At 37.9% G+C, this 27,714-nt stretch overlaps 3 protein-coding genes across 3 annotated transcripts; 2 read left to right on the top strand and 1 right to left on the bottom strand.

The window, feature by feature from the left end:
- Positions 1-114: 114 nt before the first annotated feature.
- Positions 115-26,066, bottom strand: LOC117292677 (tuberin-like). Its single transcript, XM_033774813.1, has 11 exons — positions 26,046-26,066; positions 13,954-14,227; positions 11,488-11,609; positions 10,030-10,793; positions 8,904-8,982; positions 8,432-8,518; positions 7,756-7,942; positions 6,553-6,692; positions 5,097-5,175; positions 3,766-3,857; positions 115-2,840 (listed from the first exon to the last, which is right to left on the bottom strand). The coding sequence occupies exons 2-11, from the start codon at positions 14,186-14,188 to the stop codon at positions 2,616-2,618; spliced, it is 2,010 nt and encodes a 669-aa protein (XP_033630704.1). The 5' UTR covers positions 14,189-14,227; positions 26,046-26,066; the 3' UTR covers positions 115-2,615.
- Positions 16,328-20,973, top strand: LOC117292445 (angiopoietin-2-like). The gene is made up of 3 exons (XM_033774481.1): positions 16,328-16,721; positions 17,064-17,329; positions 20,953-20,973. The coding sequence occupies exons 1-3, from the start codon at positions 16,328-16,330 to the stop codon at positions 20,971-20,973; spliced, it is 681 nt and encodes a 226-aa protein (XP_033630372.1).
- On the top strand, positions 24,472-26,412 carry LOC117292444 (cell wall protein DAN4-like). Its single transcript, XM_033774480.1, has one exon. It carries the CDS (start codon positions 24,472-24,474, stop codon positions 26,410-26,412), a length of 1,941 nt encoding a protein of 646 aa, XP_033630371.1.
- Positions 26,413-27,714: the final 1,302 nt, after the last annotated feature.

Raw genomic sequence — 27,714 nt, 5'->3', positions numbered from 1 at the left:
ATGTCTAATAAAAGGCTTCAGGCCAGCGAGTCCTTTTTTTATTTGAGTAAGAAATTACCTCTTTCTCAAAAACTATGTTACTTCAGAGGGAGCCATTTCTCACAACAGCTCTCCATTGTTTTTATGCTAATAGTTATTTTGAGTTATTACCAATAGTGTCCAGTGCATTATCTGCCACTAGAGGGCAGTATGGATAACTTTAGAAGCAGCTCCATCGTTCATGTGCATTATGTATGAATAGCATTAGCAAGTGCATTACACATGCTTCATTTGTTGATATCTGAGATGTGATTACACTAATAATAAAAGTGCAGTGGCATGCCATCCTTGGGCAAGACAATTAACTAAAATTGTTTAACTTCCATTCAGAAGTTAATGGGTACATGTGGGGGTAAAAGTGTGACTGATTTAGCTTGACAAATGATGCGCTACATTTAGCGACAGGAAATTGGCTAAGGAATGAGATAAATGGTCCAGGAGTAATAAATGACCAGATTAATAGTGTTCATGCACCATGATCATTAAAATTGGAAGATATCGGAGCAATAAGTGTCCATTATAATTTTACAGCAGAAAACATTGAAGACTAATATAGACTGTGTAACATTTGTTTATGAAAGGCGCAACCTTGTACTCTCTGGTAGGCGAGATACTGCACTGGTCATATGGGGAATCTTACATTTGACATTAGTGTCATAACGGAATAGAAGAGTTATACAAATAACAGATCTACAAGTTCTGAGATGTCATACCACCTTTCTACATAACAAAAGTAAATTTAAATCAGATGCAGTCTCCATCAAATAATTTACCCTTTTCTTCCATTAGGCTGTGCACAAATCAAGCTGGCAAGAAGCCAAGGGCCATGTGGCTCTTTTGGTATGCTTTGTCACAAGTTACAAGGTCGATAGAATTGAGATTATCAAATGTAAAACTGGTTTATACCAGTACCAATAATCCCAAGATCTTACTCCTTTAAATCAAAGTCAGCGAAAAAGTCTTTAAACATCCCATAAATCAGTTGGTATTGGCACAAAATCCAGGAAAACAATGAAACAATTTGTAATGCTTTCACTCATACGCGCTAACAAATATCAGGTTCGGTCACATGGTTTGTTTACCAACAACTTTACTGCCATCCTATAGGAACGGAATGATTTTAAACTCTTCCCCAAAACCATTTCTGTCAAGACAGAGTATTCAAAAGTGGAACTATTTGATTGTTTTGACCCAATATAAATGTAGATATACAATATAACATGTGAAAATTTAACCTCAACAGGTGGTAGTGTCTTTAAGATACATGTATCACCCAAAAAAAACACGAAGTGGTTTAGTTGAAACAGAAAGAACACACAATCTGAGAATCGTTTCTTACAGTAGCGTGTCTTAGATTAAAATTTTGGGCATAAAAACTGGAATACATATACCTCAAAGTGAAATGATTATCGTTCTACTTTATCTTTTGGAAAGCTGTTGTACTTCAAACCAAGTAAGCTTTTAGTGACAATTTTTTTTATAGAAGTGGTTACCAAACAAATCCATTCCCTTTCAACAACAGTCAATTTTGGGACGATAGGTGGCAGCAGACTTACCAAGTAAATCCATTGTTCTCATTAATGTGCGCATGCTCAGAATGCTGTAAACAATGCAAAATTACCTGGTAACTGCTGACAAACTGTCAATTTTGGGACGATAGGTGGCAGCAGACTTACCAAGTAAATCCATTGTTCTCATTAATGTGCGCATGCTCAGAATGCTGTAAATAATGCAAAATTACCTGGTAACTGCTGACACCTAGCATTTCAAAGTCTCCCACTGTATGGTTGTGCGTTAATTAGACACACTCTCTAAAAACTGAAATGCAAGTAAGATGCACTGAGTGCAGGAATATTTATTAATTTATCAATCATTGCACTGTATTACATGGAGTTTGTATTTATTAATAATAGTTTTATTAAGTGATGACACCAAATTCTGTTTCATATAGACAGATCCACCATCACTCAGGGCGCAAGGACTATCATTGACCATAGTTCAACTAAAATCAACCCAAACTCTGGCTTGAACTTGAGTCGTTAGTAGTATAAATTCTGTGCACATGCCCTACAAATGCAACTGAACAACCACTAGTTCAACATTGGTCCCTTTCTGTGAAACATGCAAATTACATTTCATCTACACTTTAAACATCACTGATTTTGCAAAAGTAGACAACACCTTTTTCGTAGGCACTGACGTCATCCAGCTGCCATCTAATAGAGGGGACAGTGATAAAACAATGAGATGCACAGAATTTTTAATGTACACTTTGGGCACAGGATTGGCAAGTGAAGGACCATCTTTTGACCTCTACACATGGGCACCCAACTCAAATGGTGTCTGGTTCAAAAACAAGGATAGCTCACCTTTAAAGAGTGACTTGCGTTCTCTATGGCACTATCAGTTCAAATGTTCCATAGATTCACAACTTGCAAATGTTTTATTTTGCATACAAAAACAACAAAACAGTGAAAGAAATTGTATCATTTACTCCAAATTCTATATTTTAAAAAAATATAAAGAGAATTCTGGTCGTAAAGTATACTCCTCTTCCTAAAATCCTGTCAATGCCCTCAAGCATAATCAGTAAAATCTTCCAGAGCCCCTGGAGATCCTTTGCGCTTCTCCTGCTGTCTGACGGAAGAAGCAGCGGCCATTGCAGCCAAGGAGTTGACAGGAGTACCCTGAGAGATCTTGCCACGAAGGCGTTTGATTTGTCGCAGACGTTCAAGCCAGTTGGAGGTGTACGCCTCAGCCAGGGTGCCCCTCATCTGACTCTGGTAGATTTGAGACGCTAGCTGTTGAAAGGAAACAATGATCAAAACATTATATGGGATTTTAGGCATTGCATGGTGAGGTATCAATAAATATTTGGTTTGCGGCAACACCATGTGTGTTTCTTTGGCCAGGTAGATTTTGTTCTTTAGAGAATGTTCTTGCTATACCTCTGAGTATATTTTCGAAAAATCGGGAGACTTCTCAAAACATTGGCATCGATTTAGGACTTTCTGAAAAAATAAACCGTAATAAATTCACATTTGGTGCTCGGTATGTGGATAATGTGTTTCTTCACTTTGAATTTAAAGGAGGAGGGCACTTCTGTATAAGAGGAAAGGAGCGTTAAAGAACGGCAACATTTTTAGGAACACCCTTTTGCCATAAATATATCGGGCAAGGTATATAAATACAAATTGAAGATAAAAAACCTAAAAAACACACTTGTTTCAAAAACATTGTCTTTGTATTCATATTCACTTATTTTAACAGCTGCTTAAACCATTACTCCTGATACGCCAAAATGTTCCAAAAAAATAACACCAGTATTGAGGCACAGACAATTTTTGAGAATACAGAAGACACTAAAGCCCTTTTCACACTGTGTATCTCTCACCCCCGTGGTATACAGCCCTGGGGAGGCCTGAGGAGTTTTCCTTACCCCACGGTTACCCCTGCAGACTTACAAACTGTCCCCGCCAAGGTCCCTATTCCACTGGGTTTAAGTTGCATATTTCAAGTATACCCCTTGGCTTTACCGCTTACTCCTACTCCAAAGCAGGGGTGGGTATTCCCATTTGCCGGGGTAGCTCGGGGGTAAAGAAATCAAAAGTTTGAAAGGGCCAGCCTTTATTCCCTATGGACGCCCCCGGGAAATAGCATAGTGTGAAAAGGGGTTAGGTGGTTAATAATTTAACCTTTTTTTTATTTTCCTGAAGGAAAACTTACATTGGCATGTAGCGCCATCTGTCGAACCAAGAGAGGCAGATTCTTATTGGTTATCATGCGTGGACCTCTACTTCCAATCATTGCTTCTAAATCTATAAACAAATCAGGATTACATTTTCTTGAATTTTTAATTTATTTATATTATTATACATCCAACAACGCATGTACAAATAACAGAATCAATATGAGACAATGAAGAAAGGTTCAACTTAATCGATGTAATAATTAAGAGATAAAAAAGTACAAATGAATGGTTCGACACACTAAAAAGTCCCCTTCAGAATTTTGCTTTGCCCCTGCTCCAAATCCCAAATGAAAATCTCTGGTTACTCCACTGACTAGTCACAGATTCTACATGTGAAATGACGTTTTGGCTGTTGATCTTAACCTAGTAAGCATAATAAAGCTACATTACGGGTCATAGGCTTGATTTCGCTTGAGTTGATAATATAGTGGTTTACATAACGTCTCATTGTTTACAAAAAACGCAAGTTTGTACACTCCAGGGCGTTTCCTAGCAGGAAAGATACAACATCCGTCATATGAAAAATTGAGCACTTTGTAGTCATATTAATCAAAAGAAGTGTAAACATAATATCAAGATTTGTTAATAAATGTTTAACACTGCAATTTACTCTGTTCAGACAGAGCAAAATGGAGGAAATTGCAAAGTGATGTTCACAAAGTCACAGAGACTGCACTTGCTGAACAAACAAATCACACCTGCAGGAAGCCCAGGCTTTGTTTCTATCAATATTTGACGCCACAGATTAATCATTTACATGGTCTATGGTAACATCATAGTTTGCTCATACATTTCGATCAATCATGCTCGCAATTTGTTTATTCTAAAAAAAACTTTAAAAAAAACGCAGTTGTGAGGAAAGAAAGGAAAGAATGATATCAAGAGGAAATAAGCTAAGATTGCTCATGCTCGATCAATTTATTACTTACTAGTCTTTATATGAATCTAAGCACTTGTCCAAAAACACACCGCCTTTTTGGCTGTGTAGAACAGGGTCCAATTTCTTAAAGCTGTTTAGCAGAAAATACTGCTGAACAAATTTCTTTGCTAAGCGAAAAAAATGAGTGGGGCACCAGTTGCAACAATTACGTAAACTTCATGGAATGTTGGCTGCTAACATTTTCCTGTGCTAAGCAGGTTTTTTGCTTACAGGCTTTATGCAATTGGGCCCTGTTTCTATCAAAAGCAAGCAAAATAGTCAGATGATTTTTGTTGTTGAAGGGGTCACAAGGAATTATGCAAGAGAACAAAATTAAATTTCTGTGTTGATTCTTTTTGTATAAATAGACGAGGATTTGTCTTGTACCTGGTTTTGCCTGCACGGTCACTAAGTTACTCTCACTGTCCAACGGTTCAATAACAATCTCAGCAAAGTTGAACTGACCCTAGAAAGACAACAAAAGAAGAAGTTAAATATTGGACAAGATGTTTTCACTTACAGCTAACTTCTGAAATAAACATTACGGCAAAGCTCCATGAGATATTCCAAAATGAAACATTTATTTCATCTGACAACTCACACCTGTTATATCCATGTAATTCCTTTTCAAAACAGTGGACTTAACTTGATCATGCACAAGCCAAGGGCTGCTGAATTCCCAGGCAGATTAACTGCTCATCCATTAATTTTAATGACGTAATTAATTCAATGTAAACACACCCAGTCATTGAAAAGGATGTATACTTTCAAAGTTTTTGTGGCCAAATTCAGAATTTCTTTTATGGGCCTATCCCATAATTAGGCACAAAATGACAAATTGTTACACCACGGCAATAAATTGTAAGTACAATACAGCACTGGGTTAATAACCTTGATCGTGCCCATTGTTTTGTAATTCCCCTCCTTGTAAAGTATTAACGATGGCCCTGAGATTGTAATTAGGTATAATTGGTACCACATAAATCGATTTATATTCTTCCGAGACGTACTGTTGGGAACAGTGAATCAATATTTCCGTCAACCCACTGCCATTGTTGTTTGCAACTGTTCGTCTGCATTAATAACTAAGCCAATTTTTTTCATAATATAAATATTGGAAGAAGACAATAATTGCCTCCAACCCCCCCCCCCCCCCCCCCACACACACACAAAAGGTTTCCTAATAAAGAGTTTGAACTTGTTCTACTTACTTTAAAAAATGAAGTGCACTGTACATCGAAAAAAGAAATAAAGCAATCTAATTTATTTCACTATTGGTTCTTTCTCTTTTACTCAAGTGCCATGTTTTCTACAAAACACCATGGACTTCATCACAGCATGCGCCAATTGTACAGTGTTATAGCAGCTGATGATCGACCAGTAGGTGGGCGTCAGCATGACTCCCCCATCGGAGCACTGAGCCCAGGTCAAAATTTGAGTTGAACCTAGTTAAACTGTGTTTAACTGGAACTAGTTGAAAACCAGTTGACAAACTAGTTAAACACAGTTTAAACCAGTTGGTTTAATATGGAAAATGGACAGAAACCAACTGGTTTATAATTTAAACCTAGTTGAACACAGTTAAACCTATTCCAAACCAGTTGGTTAATATGGAAAATGGACAAGTTTGGTCACTATCCAGTTGAACCAGTTGACCCCAGTTAGTGGGTTCAACTGCAATTTTGACCTGGGAGGGCATCCTCTGGCTTAGGTCTTCTTCTTTGTGTAATAAAGTCATGACTTGTTTAGTGTAAAATAAGCTCCAGGAACAAGGGACAGAAAAACCCAGTAAATAGTATTCTTGTATTATTTTAAGTTGGTCATCGTTACAGTGTTAACTCACCTTTATTGTCCCTAGTTTGTAGGGCTCGTTTCTCTCGTTGTAAACGATGGACACAAAGTCATTACCGATGTGAAGTTTCTTGGAGTTACACGTAGGATCCGACTCCTTATTGGGCATCAAGGTAGCAACATGAAATATAACTACAAGAAGGAACAAAACACAAACCCTTAAAAAATCCATTCATAGAAAACACATCAAATATAATTATAATTATCTACAGCGTTCTTACACAGAAAAGTTACCGAAAAAGGTTCTGGAAAAAGCGTCCTATATAATTTCCGGGGGTTATTGTGTGAGAACCCCTGCCCTCGACCCAGATTCCAGACCTTTGTTATGTAGTTTTACAAATGTGGCATAATGGACAGGCTGCCACTATTGTTTGTCATTATATTTGATTCAATGGGAGGTAAGTCCGAGCATTCTGCGATCCCAATATAAGGGTGGTAGATCTAGGCCAAGGCTTAGGTTTTGCAAATCGTAGTGAGTGCCTGCTCAGTTTTTTTTCACACAACCACATCAGAGCTAATTACGAGAACCTGTTAATGTCTTTCCTTTGTCAAGTCAGGGTTTTATTGTAGAAACAATAATTTCATTGGAAAATTATTACTAAAAAAGCTATTTAAAAAAAACCAGAGAAAAAAATCCTGCAGATTGGCATGGAAATGTTTGAAATGGTGAAGATCTGGCATGGGGGGTCATGGGTTCAAATCCCAATCGAGCAGTATGCATGCCTGAGTATATCACACATTACTTTACCAAATGGATTTAGAGCTTCATAGGCGTATTTTAAAATTATTCAATTATTATTTTATTTGCCATAACAGGAAATTCAATCAGCTATTAGTTTAAAATGTATGCTCTTTTGCAGGGTTTCATGACCAGGTAGTCTAGAGCATTAAAAGCATGTTCTGGTGGTTAAGTCATCAAAAAAGGTGAAAATCACAGAGCAATGTTTTCAGGGAGTCGCGTAAATACCAGTACTGGTAAATACATGGTAAAATAATGTTTGTCTTCTGAGACATTTTTTTTTCCCTGTAACATTGTTTTACACATTTCTCAAAAACTACAGCACCTCAGCACGTTATATTTTAATGGAAGCTATCTATCATCATTATCTTCCAATATCAAAATTTAATGTAAATCTGTGGACATTGTGTTTTTGTGGCCTACAAAATGTACTCAAACCCTCTAAAATATTCATACCTTGCATGATATCATCATGCCACCAGTAAGCAAACTTTCCATCACTCCCCTGGTGGTCAAGACCTCCAGTGTACACCTCATTAGGACATACATCCTTCAAGGATATCAGTCTACCAAGACCCTGCAGGAACTCCACATAGCGAGCCGATCCGTACAGATTGGACAAAATGGTCGCCTGATCATTCGTCTGTCAGGGGTGTAACAAAATGAAGTACTTGATTACATGTAGGTATGAAAACATACCGCAAACACACAGCACCCTTTAGGATTGGTTGGAATGGTGTTTATTTTGCTTAGAAATTAATACTGATTTGCACTTAAAATAAATCTGTTTTTGTGAAATCGAGCCTATGAGGAACAAAATGCTTAAGTTTGCAGTAGGACTGTAAGTCTATTCGAAAATTTTGATTTAGATTTTTTTTGGTTAAATAGATGTCTATTAAATCTTGAGTTTGAATCCCAGCCGAATAAAATGTATGCGTTGTTCTTTTCAGAGAACTCGGGAAAGTACTGAGGATAAAGTGCTTCATACACAACAGCGTGAGAGTTAAACCAAGTAATATTCTATTTCCCCGATGAAAATTCAACATCTACTGTATTCCATCTGGTTGGGAAAAATAAATAAAGACTCACAACCCTAAGTTAGGTTCGTCATTTTTATGTGATCGGATCATACCTGCCCAGAGCCAACGTACAGTACTCCTATCTTGTGTGTGTCGTACGGTGGGATCCTGTCCAGCACCTTTACAGCTCTCTGAGTCACCTAAACACACACACACACACATATGACAATAAGATCAACATTATGGCAGTTTGCGGTAACACCATGTAATGATAATCTCTAAATAAGTTGGGGTGGTTCCATCATGGTTTCAACTCGAAGTTTCAATCAGTATGCTCTGATTGTCTTCTGGAGAAAGCAGAAAGATCAACATTGAAAAATTGTGTAGATTCTCTGATAAATCGGAATACAGATAGAAAACTGAGTTAAGTAGAACAAATACTATGCCTATCACATTGTTCACTTTATTACTCTTTTCGGGCAAAAACAAATCGGAGATCAGACTAAAGCAGAAAGAGTATCATGCCTGATTAGTTTGAGTGGAATTTCCAATTTACATTTCTAGTTAATTTCCTAATTGGCTCACCTGTGAAAATGGCAAAGCCAGTGGTCTTTCTTGGTCATCAGAGAACACTGGAGAGTAATACATCTGCAAGAACACGAAGCTGAGTAGAAGAAAAAGATAAGTCAAAAACTAATAAAAGTCAAGGGTTTAGCTTTGGAAAGTAGCCAAGAGAAGTGTCTGGTGCTTGGTAATAAAAGGTACACTTGGTACTCGATTTCCGAGTCCTCAGTTTTATAGACTACATACCCTTTTGTAAATACTTATAACTTGTATTTACATATCATTACAAACCTTTGTAATCCTACCTTAAAGCCATTGGACCCTTTCGGTACAGAAAAAAAAAAAAAGTTCACAGATTTACAAATAACTTACAGGGTTTACAGAAGGTAATGATGAAAGACTTCTCTTGAAATATTATTCCATGAAATGCTTTACTTTTTGAGAAAACAGTAAAACAATATCAATTCTCGTTAACGAGAATTACGGATTTATTTTAAACACATGTCATGACACGGCGAAACGCGCGGATACAATGGTGGGTTTTCCCGTTATTTTCTCTCGACTCAGATGACCGATTAAGCCCAAATTTTCACAGGTTTGTTATTTGATATAGAAGTTGTGATACACGAAGTGTGGGCCTTGGACAATACTGTTTACCGAAAGGGTCCAATGGCTTTAATATGTTTCTAAATATAACTGATATTCATTTCTTTTATTGTATTTATTATTATATTGACTGTGTATCCATTAAAAAAGTGATTTTCTAGACAAGCTGATACCTATTCATTTACTTACACAAAATATTGACCTTATTGATGCAAGTATCTTAAATAAGCCAATTTATTAAATCTTTTAAAAATTAAACTTTAGTACATTAAAAACACACAACATGTGTGTTGCTTTTGCGCCAAGTGTAAACTAGATTAGACTATGTCAACTTTCAGGTATGATAATTGGTTCTTAGAATAAAAATAGGATTATTTAACCAAGTACAAGAACTGACCTACATATAATGTGGGCTTTAATAGACATTTCAGGCTATTTGATCACAAACTTTCAGATAGCAAAATAATTCAGCAATCAGACTTAAGTAGGAAAAATATCATGCCTGACTTTGCAACATAGAACCACCCTTACTGAAACATACCTTGGACTAAGACCAGTTCTGGTCATCACTCGGGATCGGTTTTCCGAGGCTCGTCTTTTTCTCCCGGCGTGGTCGTCAGCGGTGGAGTTAGGAGCCAATGAGGACATTGTGTGCCCTCTTGGTCGCCTTAAGGGTTGTAAGTCTGCTCCCTGACTATGCCTTGAGAGGTCATCTTCCCCAAGAAAACCTTGCTGTTTCCCATCCAGGTTCTCTGCATCTGTCTGAGGTGGCAAGGAGACAGGCCTTGGTCTCTTCTCTGCCGGCCGGACTCGTCGTCTCATCTGACCAGGGGTGTCCGAAGCAGAATCTTCCGGTGTTAGAAACTTAGGAGGAGGCAGTTTTGCAGCTGCTGCAGAGGAGTCAGTCTTCACTGATGATGGGTCTTCGAGGTCTTTGGCTTTGCCAGCTTCTCCAGAGACAGTTTCATCTTCATTTGCAGTGGTTGAGGCTCTCCGGACGAATCCAAGAGCAACTTCATCTCGCTGAAGCCTCTGCTCCAAGACGGACATCTCCTTGTAGGAGCTAGAAGTGGGCATCTGTTTCTCCATGAAGGATTTGACCATGTTTCTTGGAGAGGTACTGATATTGTCTTGATCGTCGCTCCCCATGGAGGACGTCTGGATGGAAGTAACACTCTCTATGATATCTGGACATGAACTGGACCGGGGAAGAATCATCCTGTTTGGGTCGGATTCTTCAACAAGCTCAGCAATGTTCTCAAGATCTTTGGCAGTATCAGCAAGTATTGTCGCCATGTTGATGCTCTACAAAAAAGTAGTCAAATAGGCAAGCTTAGTTAATACATCAAGCAAGTACTGGGCTCTGTGCTTTATAAACCATTACACACAGCTATGTAATAGTTTACAGGGGATGATGGTGCACATTTTATTGGACATACTGTCTTATAAGACAGACTCTATCTATGATAAAAATATTTAAATACATTTTTAGTAAGAACACAGTGTGTTGATTGCTTGACTTGGACTGGAAATCATTGACTTGTGCCTTGGGCTGGAGCTGAGTGACTTGGGACTCATTTCATGGATCTTAGTTCTCAAAGGTATTTCTTATTCTTGAGAATAATGTCATCATTCAAAGCCAATACTTTTGACAGAAACTAATAAATCAGTGGCAAGACCGTTACTCTGCAAAACATGTAAAAGCCAAGTCCAATGATCAATTTCTTTTTAGGTAAGTCTTCAAAGAAAAACTGGTTCCATGCATTTCCTACAAACTTCTGGTAATCATTGAAGTATTGTTTTGTGAAGTAGAACTCAACGTCACATGTAGGCACACTTTGAGTATATCGGGCATGATACCCGGTCATTGGAAAACATTATAAAACAAATAAAAATCTAATTTGAAGGACAAAAAAAACCTTGAAATCAGACTCAAAAGTAAGGAAAAACATCAAGCCCGATATATTAGTATTCAGATATCAATGTTACACACTCTTACCTGATCCATGCTGTCCCTATGCGCTGAGCTGTATCTAATATAATAAGACATATCATGCCCAAGAGGGGACAGACCAAGCTCCGGTTTGGAGAATCCTTGCAACTGGAAATCTTCTCCACCATCTTCATACACAAAGCAAATCAATCAATAGATAAATAGTAAGTACAAATAATATGCAAAACAACAACAAATGGATCTTTTGCTTTGTGTGGTCTAAGATTTGTAAGTAAAGGATAATCATATTTTGTTCTTCATTAAAAAGCAAATAGGTTGTAAAGGGAGACAGAAAGTAAAGGAATACAACAGAAACTATTATAAAATTCTTTAACGTTACTTCACCATTAGCCTTTGAGAAAGAATCAACTACGGCTGAAGTATCAAACCCTTAACAATTTTTGCACATCTGCATTTTATGTTTTCTTCACTGAATACAAAATTGCTAAGGACCCCACCCCAAACAAATAGTAAATTATAATTAGGAAATAATCAGCTTTCGAGAAAGACTTTGCTAGGATTGTAACATGAGGACATTATTAAAAAAAAAAAAAAAAAAATTATTGGCCTTGACTGAACATGCAAAACCTTAATGTCAGTTGAGTCTTATCACTTTTATTAAAAAGTTGTGATTTCATTGATTAGTTTCTGTTTTTTGCTGACCGTCAGAGACACTGCTGCGTCGACCAAGAAAAGATGAATCAATATTGATGGCCGGCCTTTGGCCAAACGAGAAATCCGCCATTACTGGAGGAGAGAACCCACAACCATCATCACTGGAGGTGTCAGTGTCCTCGCTCTCATTGGGGTCAAAGGTTAAAAAGTCAGGGCAGCGAGCTTTAGTTGTTAGACATGCAGGTAAAACAAAATACAAAAAGGCACAAAACAAATGTTAGTTGAAAACACATAATTGGTAGAACAAGTTGATGTTCATCCTCATGAAAGGCTAGGTAATGGACCATGTAACCTTTGTTTACAAAAAAGAGCGGCATTGTACATTCATTTCCTGGCAGGCAAGATGCCACTCAGGTCATGTTGGAATGGTTCATTTTGTGCCATAATTTCCACATATAAACACTTACCAGCTGAACCAATTTTGTTAGATGTGCCTCCTTTCTTTATATCAAACCTTTATAAAATCCAGACAATGCAATCTCCACATAATAAATGACTTTGTGTTAACTTCCATTGGGCTGTCTACAAATCATGCAGGCCGGAGGTCCAGGCTATTGCTGGTTTGAAACTTGTAATGTTACAGGTCACATGGTCTATAAAAATTACTTGTATTTCCCTCTCTTTTTTTAACTATTTTTTTTAAGTTAGAGGGTTTTTACCAGTTTGTTAGAAGATATTGATCTTGTCGTATGAGAGCTTCATTTTTTTAATCAAAGACTCTTGACATACTATTCTTTATAGAAATCGTTTTAGAGGATGATCATCAATCTGTTATCCACAAGACTTTAAGAACAAGACATCTCAAAGAAAGAAACAAAAAGAAACACACAGGTGCCACCACCAAAACTCAGAAAAATTAGTGTAGCAAGTTAGTTCTAAAACAGCTGTTTTAAAGGCACTGAACACTGTTGGTAATTGTCAAAGACCAGTATTCTCACTTGGTGTGTCCCAACTTATGCATACAATAAAAAAACTGTGAACATTTGAGCTCAATTTGTCCTCCCAAGTTGCAAGAAACAAATGAAAGAAAAAACACATGTGTTGCACAAATTTGTGTGCTCTCAGATGCCTTAAAAAGGGGTTTTAATATTTGAGTGAGAAATTACCTTTTTCATAAAAACTTCATTACTTCAGAGGGAGCGTTTCTCACAATGTTTATACAATGTTTATGTAAATGTTTTTGTGCTAACAATTGTTGTCAGTAATTACCAAAAGTGTCCAGTGCCTTAAAAGCAAACAAGTTCAGTATAAAATAGGCTGAGAGAATTGAACCTTAAAAAGTTCTCAAAAGAAAAAAGAGTGAGTAAGTGATATCCCGAATGGAACTGTTGTAAAACAACAATTACATGAAATTTGAAAACATTTACTCCCCCCTCCCCCCACGAAAGACAACAACAACACACTGAAAGTTCATTGATTAGTAAGTGCAGAAATATTTAAAATTAACCTTTTCATACCAAACACAAGCATTTGAAAGTGCACAAACATTTTACCTGTTTGAATTTACGCTTGCTCTTAAGCTGCAGAAGTATTCCCTGTGTATACAGTATACCAGAGCTGCCAACATTTGCATCTTGCAATCAGGGATTTTTTTACAGCAATCAGGGAGGTATTAAGAATTGCATCCCATAATAATAGGGGAAAAGATACCATTATCAGGAAAAGTGTCAAATCTGTTCATCAGAACATGGAAAGATTGGTTTATTTTCAGGAAACTTTCTGCAGAATCATGGAGAGTTAGCGGCTCTGGTACAGTTAGTTGCCTCCAATCAATAGAAAAGTGAGAATATTAATTACCCTGTTGTTTTGTGGCCGATCGGCTCTGGTGTGCTCCCTTCATCTCTTGATCCTCTAGCTCCGCCTCTCCTTCTCTCTCATTGTCCAGCATCATCTCCTGGTCACTGTACTCCACAAAGTCCACCCTGTCTATGTCTAAATCCAGCTCCCGGTTACGGAGAAGCAACGAGGAAACATCAGCGAGGGGAAAGTCTTGGGTGGTTGGGAGGAGGGCGCCCCCGTTCTCGATGCGCATGATCCAAGATGTGCTGCCAGTTGGGCGTCTAACGTACACCTGTAAAAGGAAAAGATAAGACTTTTAGGATGTTGAAGTAATAACATTAGAGAGACAACACAAATTTAAGAACTTACTCCGCGGTAGTGCAGTTAATTTTGATCCTATAAGCTAAAGTAGTAGTCCCAGCCTATTTTCTGTACCATCCACCCGGGTAATAGTTAAAAAGCAGGACAGTTCTTTTCAGAACTGAGAAGTCTCCTGAACATCCGATAAATCTACTCCACGGTAGTAGAGTAAAGAAAGACAGTTCTCTAAGAACAAACTCTACCTGGCAAGTCGATACACACATGGTGTTACCACAAACCAAATATATATTGATACCTCACCATGCAATGCCTCAAATCCTATATAATAATAATAATATTATCAGGTGAGGTTTGCAGTAGCACCAAGTGTAAACCTCAAGAGTAATTTTGGTTCTGAAAAGAACCGGTGGTTGACAACTCAAAGTTCTTATCAATATGCTCTGATCGTCTTCAGGAGAAACAATATTCCTAATTATCCACAATACCTGCTCTAAGGAAACTCCTGAATGCCAATGTTGGACCTGGTGGTGATAGTAACAATGAGCACCATGCTTCCTCCTTGATTTAAAAAGTATACTCTTCACTTATTTGTTTGTAATACTCTGTGTATGCTTGAACATCATTGCTCTTGTGTGTATGGATATTGGTAACTTTAACTTTTTTTTTAATATTCCAATGCAATTTTTCCTTCTCAGACTCTTTATTATATTTCCAAAGTCAAAACATTTTCCTAAAAAATAATGCACAAAATCTGGTGTGGAGTCTTAAATTCAAATACGTTTAAATTAAGTTAAGGTTTCGTATTTCAAATTTTAAAGGGGAGGGGCGACATTGCTCACAAAAGAAAAGAAAAAAAATTAAGAGATTTTAAAAACATCTGCAAATGATGTTTACTAGTGCTCTATAGAAACCCAGAAAAAAGTCAACAAAAATGTCCTTATATGTACATTGATTTTGTTTTTTTGTTTTTTGCACAATGCAACATGGTCAAAACTGGTGTGACACACTTGAAAAGCCTACATTTTGTGACTAAAAATAAAATTGAAGAGGCTTAAACACATGGCCTTCAGTTGGCTGGCGGCAGATTCAATGCCATGAATAAATCCGTATTTAATTGAGAAATCTCAGCATGGCTTTGAATGTGGGGTGGGGTAGGGGAGGGGCAACATTGCTCACAAAAGAAAAGAAAAAAAGTTAAGAGATTTTAAAAACATCTGCAAATGATGTTTACTAGTGCTCTATAGAAACCCAGAAAAAAGTCAACAAAAATGTTCTTATATGTACATTGATTTCGTTTTTTTTGTCTTTTGCACAATAGCAAAATGGTCAAAACTGGTGTGACACACTTGAAAAGCCTACATTTTGTGACTAAAAATAAAATTGAAGAGGCTTAAACACATGGCCTTCAGTTGGCTGGCAGCAGATTCAATGCCATGAATAAATCCGTATTTAATTGAGAAATCTCAGCATGGCTTTGAATGTGGGGTGGGGTAGGCCAGATGCACACCGGAGAAAGGCTCTTAATACGTTAAGAAGATTTACAGTCGGCCAGAAAATAATCTGATAGTGACTGTAAATTTAACTCTCCTTTTGTTAAAACTTCTATGTCTTTGAGAGGGCTTTGTTTAAGCCCAACTTCTATTGAGGAAACACAGCTTACTTTGATCATTTGCTATCGATTAACAAAAATCTTAATAGAAATTAACCCAAAAAGGACATTAAAAAGAGGTTTCTATTAACTGCATCGACAAAAAAATAAAGTCCATCATGTGTTTCTGGTTGACGGCAAGTTGAGGCTCTTGGGAAAAGTAGCCGGGCACAGCTTGCTTGAATTCATTTACAGCTTTAGAGACATAGAAAATGATGGGAAGAGAAAACAGCTGATTGGTCATCCAGCGAGAATAGACAATCAGTGAGTGATAACGGTTTGTTAAGAGCCTGCACAAATTGGCACTCAGAGCTCAATTGAATGTCTAAGGCCTCCAGAAGAGAGTTGTAATTCTTGGGGTGGTTGAACTTGCATTATAAATAGTAGCAGCCGATTGTTTCGTTGGATAAACATTAAGAAAAGATGGCCCCAAAAGGATGGGCAGTCATTTTATACTCAGCATGTTTTTGTGTGTTTTCTATGCTGATAACCAATGCTATAGAGTTTCAGTGTGGTGAAACTGAACACCTACACAGTGCAGAAAACAGAGTTCTTCAAAACCTAGCACACAAACAGAAAACTGTTGCCAATTATGTCATCTGTGGACGAGATTGCAGCATGGATGAGGACTGTAAGTCTTTCAACTTCAAAGAATGTAACAAACTCTGTGAGCTGAATAATGCAACAAGAGCTGAGCATCCTCAAGATTTTCTTGAAGATCAAGGGAGTGTATACTTTGATGCAGATAGGGACACTCCCATCTACTCAGTGGCTGATAACTCTTTCACTCTCTTCAAAAGTTGTAAAGAACTTTTGGATCAGCCAACAACTCAACCCTCATCCACTGAGCCAACAACTCAACCATCATCCACTGAGCCAATAACTCAACCCTCATCCACTGAGCCAACAACTCAACCCTCATCCACTGAGCCAACAACTCAACCCTCATCCACTGAGCCAACAACTCAACCCTCATCTACTGAGCCAACAACTCAACCCTCATCCACTGAGCCAACAACTCCACCCTCAACCACTGAGCCAACAACTCAACCCTCAACCACTGAGCCAACAACTCAACCCATATCAACTGAGCCAACAGCTCAACCCTCATCAAGCAAGATCCCAATGCCTAAACCTGGAACTTGTAAGCAGCTCTTCAACGCAGGAAACACCCAAAGTAAAGTGTATCCCATCTACCCAGGTGGCAGCGCTACTCAGGCTCTGCAAGTATACTGTGACATGGAGACTGATGGTGGGGGATGGACTGTATTTCAGAGGCGACTGGATGGCAGTGTAGACTTTGACCGCAACTGGGCTGAGTACAAGTCTGGCTTTGGTGATCCATCTGGTGAGTACTGGCTTGGCAATGATATCTTAGTGGGCCTGACCTCTAATGGGTCATGGGACCTCAGAATTGATCTTGAGGTATGGGACGGTCAAACAGCTTATGCAAAGTACCAATCATTTACGATTACTGGTGAGAATTACAAACTTACAGTGGGTGAATACACAGGTACTGCTGGGGACTCTCTTGACATTCACAATGGGCAACCCTTTACTACAAATGATAGAGATCATGATGAAAGACAAAATGGTAACTGTGCAATAACTTTCAAGGGACCCTGGTGGTATAATTCCTGCATGAGGTCAAACTTAAATGGCAAATATTTTCCAGCAAGCATAATGCTTTACCAGGGTATTTGGTGGGATACCTTTGTAAAAGCCCGTCTCAAAACATGTAACATGAAAATACGTGAAAAAACAATTACCGATGAAGTAAAAGCTCTGAATACTTTCATCTAATATTCATGAACCAGCATTTCTTTGTAGCATGATCAGAGTTTTATATAAAAACGATATCATGTGATCTGTAAACTCAATGCCATACTACTCTCTGCCCATTGAAAAAATGGCTGATATTATGTGTCACATTAAATTAAAGCAGTATGCACATGATTATGGCTGCGGCTGTTGCTATGTGAGAATCACGCATTAGCTGTAGCTGTGCCATGAATTCAAATTTGTGCAATAAATTTTCTTTAAGTGTTCTCTTGCAACTTTATTGACGAATCGAGTAAAAAATTTCAAAGACTTGTTATTTTATGCATATGTTAGGATACACATTTCAGGCTATTTAATCACATTTTGTTGAATTCTAAGGGTTAAAAATTAGGGGGTGCCTGTTTAAGTATTCAAATTTTGTGTATGTTCTGAAGTTTGAATGGATCAATGGCCATAGTGGATTTCAAAATGTTGAGCCCACCATGGTAGCAAGGGAGTGGTAAGATGGGGGTCATTTGATTTCTTCTTTTAAACTGAACTATAAACATGAAACTCTGTTGAGGAAGTGTCTTTTGTACACAACACTTTGAAAAGTGGTTTGGGCTTTGGGGGTTTTACTGGGCACAAAAAAGAAAAAGACAAAACGAGGAAACCAGCTGAAATGGGATGAGAAATTGCATGCTGGTTAATAACACAAGAAAGGAAGATTTGGGGATAATATTACATCACAAATGGATTGTTATTGTAAATCTTTGTTTTTAATATTATTATGTAAACAAATATTTATTCATGTTTGGGAATTGAGATGGGGTGGGTTAGTTGATGTCTACTTACGTGTGTGAAACAATTTTTTTATAAAGTATTTGAAAATCTGTAAACATTTGACCATTCACAACATTTAAAGGGAAAAGTAATTTTTTGGCCTGATTATTTCCTATCGCCTAATTTTTAACAAATTCACATAGTAACAAGATGTGAATTTTTATCTAATTTAATGGTCACATTGTATAAAATATATTAAACAGTTTATGTATTGTCATGCATACTCCGCTTATGGGCTTATTTCAGTTGCAGAAATCAAAGTATGTAACATGTAGGGATTTTCAGCAGCAAGTTTCCTAAACTTGGGACAGTATTTCAGACAAAATTCAGGCATGACCTTAATAACGACTGACATTTGAAATTAACACTGATCGATTTTTGTTTCTACATCTATCAATAGCGCTCTGCACTAATGATGTCACTTGCTCAAAACACCTGGGTGTCATACAATCTTTCCACCACTTATAACATCACCACATCGATGCGATATACCGTTGTAGTATGGTACAATAACAGTTTAAAACACTGACAATGGCTTGGAGATGCACATGCAAGTATGTCAGTGAAACTCAATACAGGGGTGACAACCAAATTGAGCTTCTATTTTTAACATTAATGCAGGGTGCTATTCTGTATACTTTGTCTTTATACAAAGTTTGTCAATCTTAAGAAATCTGCGCAAAAAATAAAACTGTAAATCCAAGATGGATGAAAAAACTCAATGCACAACAAATCAGATATTAGAAGAGAAGCTGTCTCTGCAGATTACTTAAAGGAACGTTACAGAAGTGGTAAGAAACACAAATCGTGAAGATCACAGATTTACATAAAACTTGGTCTGATGATGATGATAGTAGGTAACATCCCTTGAAATATTTCCGTCTGAAATGTCATATTTGATGAGAAATAAGTAATCTAGTTTCTCGTTTGGAGTGTATCGCTCAGTGAGCGTTTTATTCATTTTTGTTTTGGCATCGATGCAATGCAAAATTTGCGATCGGTTTTTCACTATTCTCTCGTGACCCAGATGGCCGATCGATCTCAAACTTCTGCAGGTTTGTCAGTTTATGTATATGGTGGGTTACATAAAGTGCTTACACTGCCAGCAACTTTTTTGCTAGCAAAACCAATTCTGTATTGTTCCTTTAAATAAAAAACAACCCTGTGTGGGATTTGATTAAACCACTACAAATCTCTAACGCATTTGGATAACTGGCGTTATTGTTAGCCTTTTGTAAAACCTTTGGATGGCTTAATTGTTGTCCTTAATGGTTAATCACAGAAATATCCTGTGCGGATTTGGTTGATTGTTAGTGCACAATTGGTGAAGTAATTGTATATTGATTGATTGAGTAGAAATAAAGTATTGAATTGAACAGAGTCGAAGCATTGATTGGTTTTGACATCAAAGAATAAAACCACTAGCCTCGCTTTATACTTGAAATATACTTGAGATAAAAACAGATCTTCAAACCCTGATCAAGGTTGGGTGCTAAACTTTTGTAAATATGACATTTAGATCATGCATGCGTGGTCTGTGTTTCACTCGAACACCTCTAGTTGATTAATTTGTTAATAAAGGCAACAAGGCGATGATGTAGTGTACAGAAAAATGCATTGTCCTTGTAAAGAAACCTTGCATGATAGTGAAATAATAATTGTTATCTGGCACATTTTGTTGGCACAAAAACATTAACTGTTGAACCACTACTCTGAGAGATTTGTTAAAATTTACTTTTTGTGTGAGTGCAAAAGTTTACAAAAACGTTTTCCCATTACATTACCTAACCTAACCACCATTTTGAAATGGTGATGGAACATCACAAGTTTACCAAAGAAACGGGGGCTAGCATAGTCCAGTTGGCCTAGCTAGTCAAGTGTTCAACTGACTTTTAGAGTACCTATGTCCACGTCTAGTCAACTATGTTACAAAATTTGTAACAAAATCTGGCGATACGTCTTAAATTAAAATCTGTTTAAGAAAGGTTTGATAATTAAATTTTAAAAAGGAATTGGTGGAATTGCTTACAAAAGAAAAAGAAAAAATTAATTGAGTCAGGAAAATCAAAAACATGTAGTTTTGTTAATCTGCAATTGATATTAGTTTCTATTAAAAAAAAAAAAGTTGTTGTCATGTTGTTTACTTATTTTATTGGACAGTGAGTCACATTAGATGCTTGTGTGGCACATTTTAAAGCTAAGGTTGGTGACTAAAAATAACTTGAAGAGGCTTAAATGTATGACCTTCAGTTGGCTATAGCAGATAATATACAACTGAATTAACAATGCAATGAATAAATCCGTATTTAATTGAGATGGCTTTGACTGTGGGGTGGGGGTGGAGGCCGGATGCACAAAGGAACATAGTAAATGAGAAATGCTTAAATGTGTGACACACGCAACCTTAGGGATCTGGTTTGTATTTATTGTCCCTTTTGTTATAGGACCATGGGATACCTACCTGAGCACACAAGTGTGTAGATACCTGCAACCATGGACCTCATATTGTCCCTCTTTAGTTATACTTTTTTGCAACAGTTCTCATTGGTTTTGTACTTGTTTTCCAACTGTGAACCTTAAAACACTAAAAAGTAAAAGATATAACGCTGTAATACCTTAAGAAGATTAAGAGTCAGCCAGAAAATTATCTGATAGTGCCTGTAAATTTAACTCTCCTTTTGTTCAAATTTCTAAGTCTTACAGAGGGCTTTGTCTAGGCTCAACTTCAATCCAGGAAACTGGGCTTACTTTGAATTCATACATGATTGGATCAATTGCGATTGCTTAAAAAAAATCTAAATAGAAAAAGAAAAGAAAAAGGGCACTTAAAAGAGGTTTCTATTAACTGAATCGTTGAAAAAAAGGAAGGCCGTTTCAGGTCGAAAAATTAAGGCTCTTGGGAAAAGTAGGCCGGCACAGCTCGCTTGAAGTTAAGTACAGCTTTAGAGACATAGAAAAAAGTGGGAAGAGAAAACAGCTGAATGGTCATCCAGCGAGAATAGACAATCAGTGACTAATAACGATTTGTGAAGTGCCTGCACAAATTGATACTTATAGCTAAATTGAATGTCTAAGGCCTCCAGAAAAGAGTTGTTGGTCTTGGAGTGGTTGAACTTGCGTTGTTATAACAAGTAGCATCAAATTGATTCGTTGGATAAATATTAAGAAAAGATGGCTCCAAAAGGATGGGCAGTCTTTTTAAGCTCAGCAAATTTGTGTGTGTTTTCTATGCTGATAACCAATGTTGTAGGATTTCAGTGTGGTGAAACTGAACACCTACTGCACAGTGCAAAAAAAACAGAGTTATTCAAAACCATGCACACAAACAGAAAACTGTTGCCAATTATGTCATTTGTTGACGAGATAGCAGCATGGATGACGATTGTAAGTCTTTCAACTACAATGAAGATCAAGGGAGTGTATACTTTGATGCAGATGAGGACACAGCTGACTTCTTGGCATCTTTGCTCACAACTCCCACCTAATTGAATGAGCTTGCAACTCACCCCTCATTGACTGAGCCCACAACTCACTACTCATCAACTGAGTCTACATCTCACCCTTCATCAACTGAGTCTATAACTCACTACTCATCAACGAAGATCCCAATGCCTAAACTTGGAACTTGTAAGCAGCTCTTGAACGCAGGAAACACCCATAATAAAGTGTATCCCTTTACTACAAATGATAGAGATCATGATGAAAAAATAAATGGTAACTGTGCAATAACTCACAAGGGACCCTGGTGGTATAATGCCTGCTTGAAGTCAAACTTCAATGGCCAATATGTTCCAGTTAAAACACTTCCTTACAACGGTATTTGGTGGAATACCTTTGAACAAAGCCGACTCAAAACTTGTAACATGACAATACGTGAACAATAGTGACCAATGCAGTAAAGGCTCTGAATACTTTCATTTAATATATTTGAAGCAGCATTCCTTTGTAGCATGATCAGAGTTTTATTTAAGAACTGTATCATGTTATCTGTAAAATCAAGGCCACATGGAACATGTACAGAGAGAAAAAAAAAAAAGATTCCTGACCCTTTACCAGTATGAATTATGCCAAGCAAGCAGCAACAATGTACATCCCTGTAACAGAGCAAACAAAATCCATGCACCAACAAATACATGATTAAATTTTTCAACAATAGACACCCCATTAAAATAAGATTATCCCCGATGCAAATTTAACATAAATTAAAATGATGTTTTGTATACAAAATTTGAATTAGTTACTCTGAAACTACATCAAATGTAGCAACATGTGTTTAGCTATCTTTCAAAATGTTATGGTAACCTAATCCCAGACCCCCCCCCCCCATCCCAACCCAAAACAAAACAGGCACACAAACACAAGGTACAACTAAACATCTCTAACAAGAGATAGTTCAGAGTCGACAATCGTAGAGGTGTGATATTACAGTGTTATTTTGCCAGGAAATGGATTACCCTTCGGTACTGAACCTGTATTCAAAACATTTATCTGGCATCGACAAGGTTCCAATTCCCCCCCCCCCCCCAAAAAAAAAACCCTACTATGTCATGATTGACAAGAGGTCTGTTAATAGCCAGTGGTTAAATTTGATCTTATCTTTTATCTGTGGCCCTTTTCCTATTGAAAAATAAGCCAGTCAAACATTTTGTTTTCACGAATTGAAAGACCAACAACCGTTTAGTTTCTGTACATGTTGTAGGAACCAGTTCTTAATAAGTACATTTCTTTAATATAATTTTTTTACCATAAGTAAGTGCACTAATTTGCAACTACAGTGCTAAAGGGATTGTATACACTTTGTTATTGGATACCACTGTTTTTTTTTAATCCTTTTTAAAACCATAGAGAAAGGACCCTAACCTGTGAAAATTTCAGTTTAAAAGATTGCTAAATATCTAAAGCAGTTACAACCATGCAGGACAAAGAATCTGCAATTGGAATACAAAATCGGAGAATTGTTACAGTCAGTAACTCTTCTCAGATTTAGTTTTGTTAAGAGAAAATTAAGATATCATTCTCCATAACTGCACGTACTGGACTTCAAAGAAAAGTTTTCTCAAAATGTGTTATGATATCCAAAACTGCTGTGCTTCTCACCAAGAACGTTTGTTATTGCCATTGGCATTCAGAATCATTACCAACAATAAACAGACAATTTAAAGCTTATTTCACAAGAGGGCTAAATACAGGAGTGATATTTGGGAGGGGGGGGGGTAGGAATATTTTATTGACTACAAGGGCTGACCCAAATGTACACAAGGTAAAAGCTTTAAAAGACATTTAAAGCTATTCAATAAAAGTATTTCTGACTTTTACGAGAGCAAGCAAATCAGAAATTAGACTTAAGTAGGGAGAAAATCATGCCTGCCAATGCAAACCAATTTTCTTTTCTACCTGTCCTATTGTACAAACCAATTTTGTTTTCTACCTGTCCTATTGTTTTGCATACGACAGCTTTTATGCAAGGTTACAGATGAGTCTTCATTTCCTGCCCAAATTAATTTCTTCTTACGCTGCGTCTTCTGAATGAGCCAATCACGAGTTCCAGGCATTGTTGTCAGCCATCAGAGGTGAAGATAAGTGAAAACAGAGCAAGCTTGTTGTAGGCAAAGCTTTCCGCTGATTCTCTAGTGGGCATATTCACACATAGCGTCAATTCTGGAATATCGTGTCTCCTTGTAACTTAGCATCAAGCTGACGTTTCATTTGGACGACAGTTTGTGAAGACAAATTCACACTTTAAGATGATTCAACGGGTGTTGATGATCTGTGTTTTACAGTTGAATGTTATTTTTATACTGGCATTGATCAACTCATTATCGGTGAAGAGCTTTGGAATTGACAGAGGGAAATGTGGTTCACTGAAAAAACAATTGATTGGTGCAGAAAACAGAGTTCTTAAGAATTCTGAGTACAAGACTAAAACCACACTTAATTATGTCATCTGTGGACGAGATTGCAGCATGGATGAGGACTGTAAGTCTTTCAACTTCTATGAATGTAAGAAACTCTGTGAGCTGAATAATGCATCAAGAGCTGAGCATCCTCGAGACTTTCTTGAAGATCAAGGGAGTGTACACTTTGATGCAGATGAGGACACACCCATCTTCTCAGTGGCTAAAAACTCTCTCACTCTCTTCAAAAGTTGTAAAGAACTTTTGGTTCAGCCAAGCACCCGACCATTATCTACTGAGCCAACAACTCAACCCTCATCCACTGAGCCAACAACTCGACCCTTATCCACTGAACCAACAACTCAACCCTTATCCACTGAACCAACAACTCACCCCTCATCCAATGTGCAAACAACTCAACCCTCATCAACTGAGCCAAAAACTCTACCCTCATCCACTGAGCCAACAACTCAACCCTCAACCACTGAGCCAACAACTCAACCCTCATCCACTGAGCCAACAACTCAACCCTCATCCACTGAGCCAACAACTAACCCCTCATCCACTGAACCAACAACTCAACCCTTATCCACTGAACCAACAATTCACCCCTCATCCAGTGAGCCAACAACTCAACCCTCATCCAGTGAGCCAACAACTCAACCCTCATCCACTGAGCCAACAACTCAACCCTCATCCACTAAGCCAACAACTCAACCCTCATCCACTGAGCCAACAACTCAACCCTCATCCACTGAGCCAACAACTCAACCCTCAACCCCTGAGCCAACAACTCAACCCTCATCCACTGAGCCAACAACTCAACCCTCATCCACTGAGCCAACAACTCAACCCACATCCAGTGAGCCAACAACTCAACCCTCATCCACTGAGCCAACAACTCAACCCTCATCCACTGAGCCAACAACTCAACCCACATCCACTGAGCCAACAACTCAACCCACATCCAGTGAGCCAACAACTCAACCCTCATCCACTGAGCCAACAACTCAACCCTCAACCACTGAGCCAACAACTCAACCCTCATCCACTGAGCCAATAACTCAACCCTCATCCACTGAGCCAACAATTCAACCCACATCCACTGAGCCAACAACTCAACCCTCATCCACTGAGCCAACAACTCAACCCTCATCCACTGAGCCAACAACTCGACCCTCATCCACTGAGCCAACAACTCGACCCTCATCCACTGAGCCAACAACTCAACCCTCATCCACTGAGCCAACAACTCAACCCTCATCCACTGAGCCAACAACTCAACCCTCATCCACTGAGCCAACAACTCAACCCTCATCCACTGAGCCAACAACTCATCAATTGACCAGTGATCCAACAACTCACTTCTTTTCAACTCAGAGCCCCCTGCCTAAATTCAGCAGCTGTCAGGAGTTTCGAGATGCTGGTTATAGCAAGAGTAATGTATACACAATCTACCCAAGTGGACCCAGTGGTATGAAGGTGTACTGTGACATGGAGACTGATGGTAGGGGATTGATTGTATTTCAGAGGCGAATTGATGGCAGTGTAGACTTTTATCGCAACTGGACAGAATACCAGACTGGCTTCGGTGACCTATCAGGAGAATTCTGGCTTGGCAATGATAACTTAGTGGAACTTACCTCAGCAGGTTATACCAATCTACGAGTAGATCTTACAACATGGACAGGTGAAGAAGGACATGCAGAGTATAGTGGAGTTCGCATTACTGGTATTGAATATATATTCAGTTATGACAATTTCATAGGTGGCAATGCAGATGACTCTCTAAATGACAACAAGAATAATCCATTTCAAACAAAGGACGACAACGATAATGGCGAGAATTGTGCAGAACAAACTCATGGAGCCTGGTGGTTCAAAGACTGCACAGTCAAGTCTCACCTAAATGGTGAATATGAGCAAAACCCTGTTGGCAGACGAGGCATTGTATGGTACAAATGGAATCAACCCATCAAAGTATGCTGTATGAAACTACGTAAACCTTAATAGTGAGTACATCCTTCTGTCCCATGCTATTTTTCTTTTGACTTGGCTGATCGAGAGTCTGGTTTAGGTTTCCAGCAAATTATGTTTGAGCAATGAAAATTGAGGTAGTTTTGGTTTACCGCTGAAGGCCGATTGTAATTTACAAATAGAATGGAAAAGATGCATTTGTGTATGTTTTTTATTTCATTTATCGTGGCATGTCGTGACTCAAGCTCTGGTGTTTCTGGTCAGCAGAGTGTGGGTTCGAGTCCCAGTCATGACACATGTGTCCTTGACACTTGCTTTCTTGTGTCCGTTGTTGCTGCATCCTTTGGATGGGGTGTAAAGCCGTAGGTACCGTGTGTTATGTATTGTGCGTAAAAGAACCCAGTGCACCCATCATAAAGATAAGGGACTCTCCCCAGTGTTCTAGATTTGATCGGCAGGATATTGCGCCACCGCACCTTGTAAACTATTACATGGTGCTATAAATGGAATAGGTCTCATACTACAAAACGAAGCCCAAAATCCATGTAGGAAAAAGCACTGAGTGCTTTGATATGCCCCTAGGGGTGTGATAAAGCGCTATATATAAGAAAGTATTTTTTAAACTGTGAATGGGGTCTTTTCATGACAGTAACTACTCAAAGAACATCTGCTAGAAACTTGACCACTGTGTTTGAATAACTTCTGAAAGTCGGACCAACTGAACAGTTTAGATACTATACCCATAGCAACCAATATACACAGATTGAGCTGCTGGATCTGTTTTAATTATACACATAAAATAATAACATTTAAAATAAATAGTTGTATAAATAGTTTTTAGATATCTGTGCTAAGATAGTGCTCAAGTTTGTACCACCATGAAACACCACCATTGTCGTCACAGATGTACAAATTTTGACAAACTCTTCAGTTCAGAGCAGTTTCAGTTTCAAGACCTAAATTTATTTTATGGGATATGAAGCATTTTATGGTATATATAATATATATTTGGTTTAGGGTTTTACATCATGTGTGTATTTTCTTGCCTGGTAAATTAAGTTCTTTTGAGAACTTATATTCCACTGATCTGGAGTAGATTTTCTCAGCTCTGAAAAGAACTGTCCTGCAACTATTGCAAGGTAGAAATATGGCTGGGACTACTACTTTAGCGGATCTAGGGGACTTCTTGTTATAAACTTCACTACCGCGGAACGATTTCTTAATTTGACTCAATGTTTCAACTAGCTTCATGAGCGTCACTGAGTGACGAACCTGAGTGCTATATGAGAAGCCAGGATTATTAAATAGATAGGAAAACAATCCTGACTTTCTAGC

Source organism: Asterias rubens, chromosome 7 (assembly GCF_902459465.1).
Source record: "Asterias rubens chromosome 7, eAstRub1.3, whole genome shotgun sequence".
Taxonomy (NCBI): Eukaryota; Metazoa; Echinodermata; class Asteroidea; order Forcipulatida; family Asteriidae; genus Asterias; species Asterias rubens.
Note: the sequence above shows the minus strand (reverse complement) of the source record. Positions and strands in the feature narration are given on the sequence as shown.

Bases quoted from the DNA above. Each gene is read 5' to 3' on its own strand.
- LOC117292445 (XM_033774481.1), top strand. From the start codon at position 16,328: ATGGCCCCAAAAGGATGGGCAGTCATTTTATACTCAGCATGTTTTTGT. The intron at 16,722-17,063 runs ATCAGCCAACAA...AGCAGCTCTTCA, and splicing joins AAGTTGTAAAGAACTTTTGG to ACGCAGGAAACACCCAAAGT. The intron at 17,330-20,952 runs GTATGGGACGGT...CTTTTGTTATAG, and splicing joins ACCTCAGAATTGATCTTGAG to GACCATGGGATACCTACCTG.
- LOC117292444 (XM_033774480.1), top strand. From the start codon at position 24,472: ATGGATGAGGACTGTAAGTCTTTCAACTTCTATGAATGTAAGAAACTC.
- LOC117292677 (XM_033774813.1), bottom strand. From the start codon at position 14,188: ATGCGCATCGAGAACGGGGGCGCCCTCCTCCCAACCACCCAAGACTTT. The intron at 5,176-6,552 runs GTGAGTTAACAC...TTGTCTTTCTAG, and splicing joins ACAAACTAGGGACAATAAAG to GGTCAGTTCAACTTTGCTGA. The intron at 3,858-5,096 runs GTACAAGACAAA...ATTTGTTTATAG, and splicing joins GACCGTGCAGGCAAAACCAG to ATTTAGAAGCAATGATTGGA.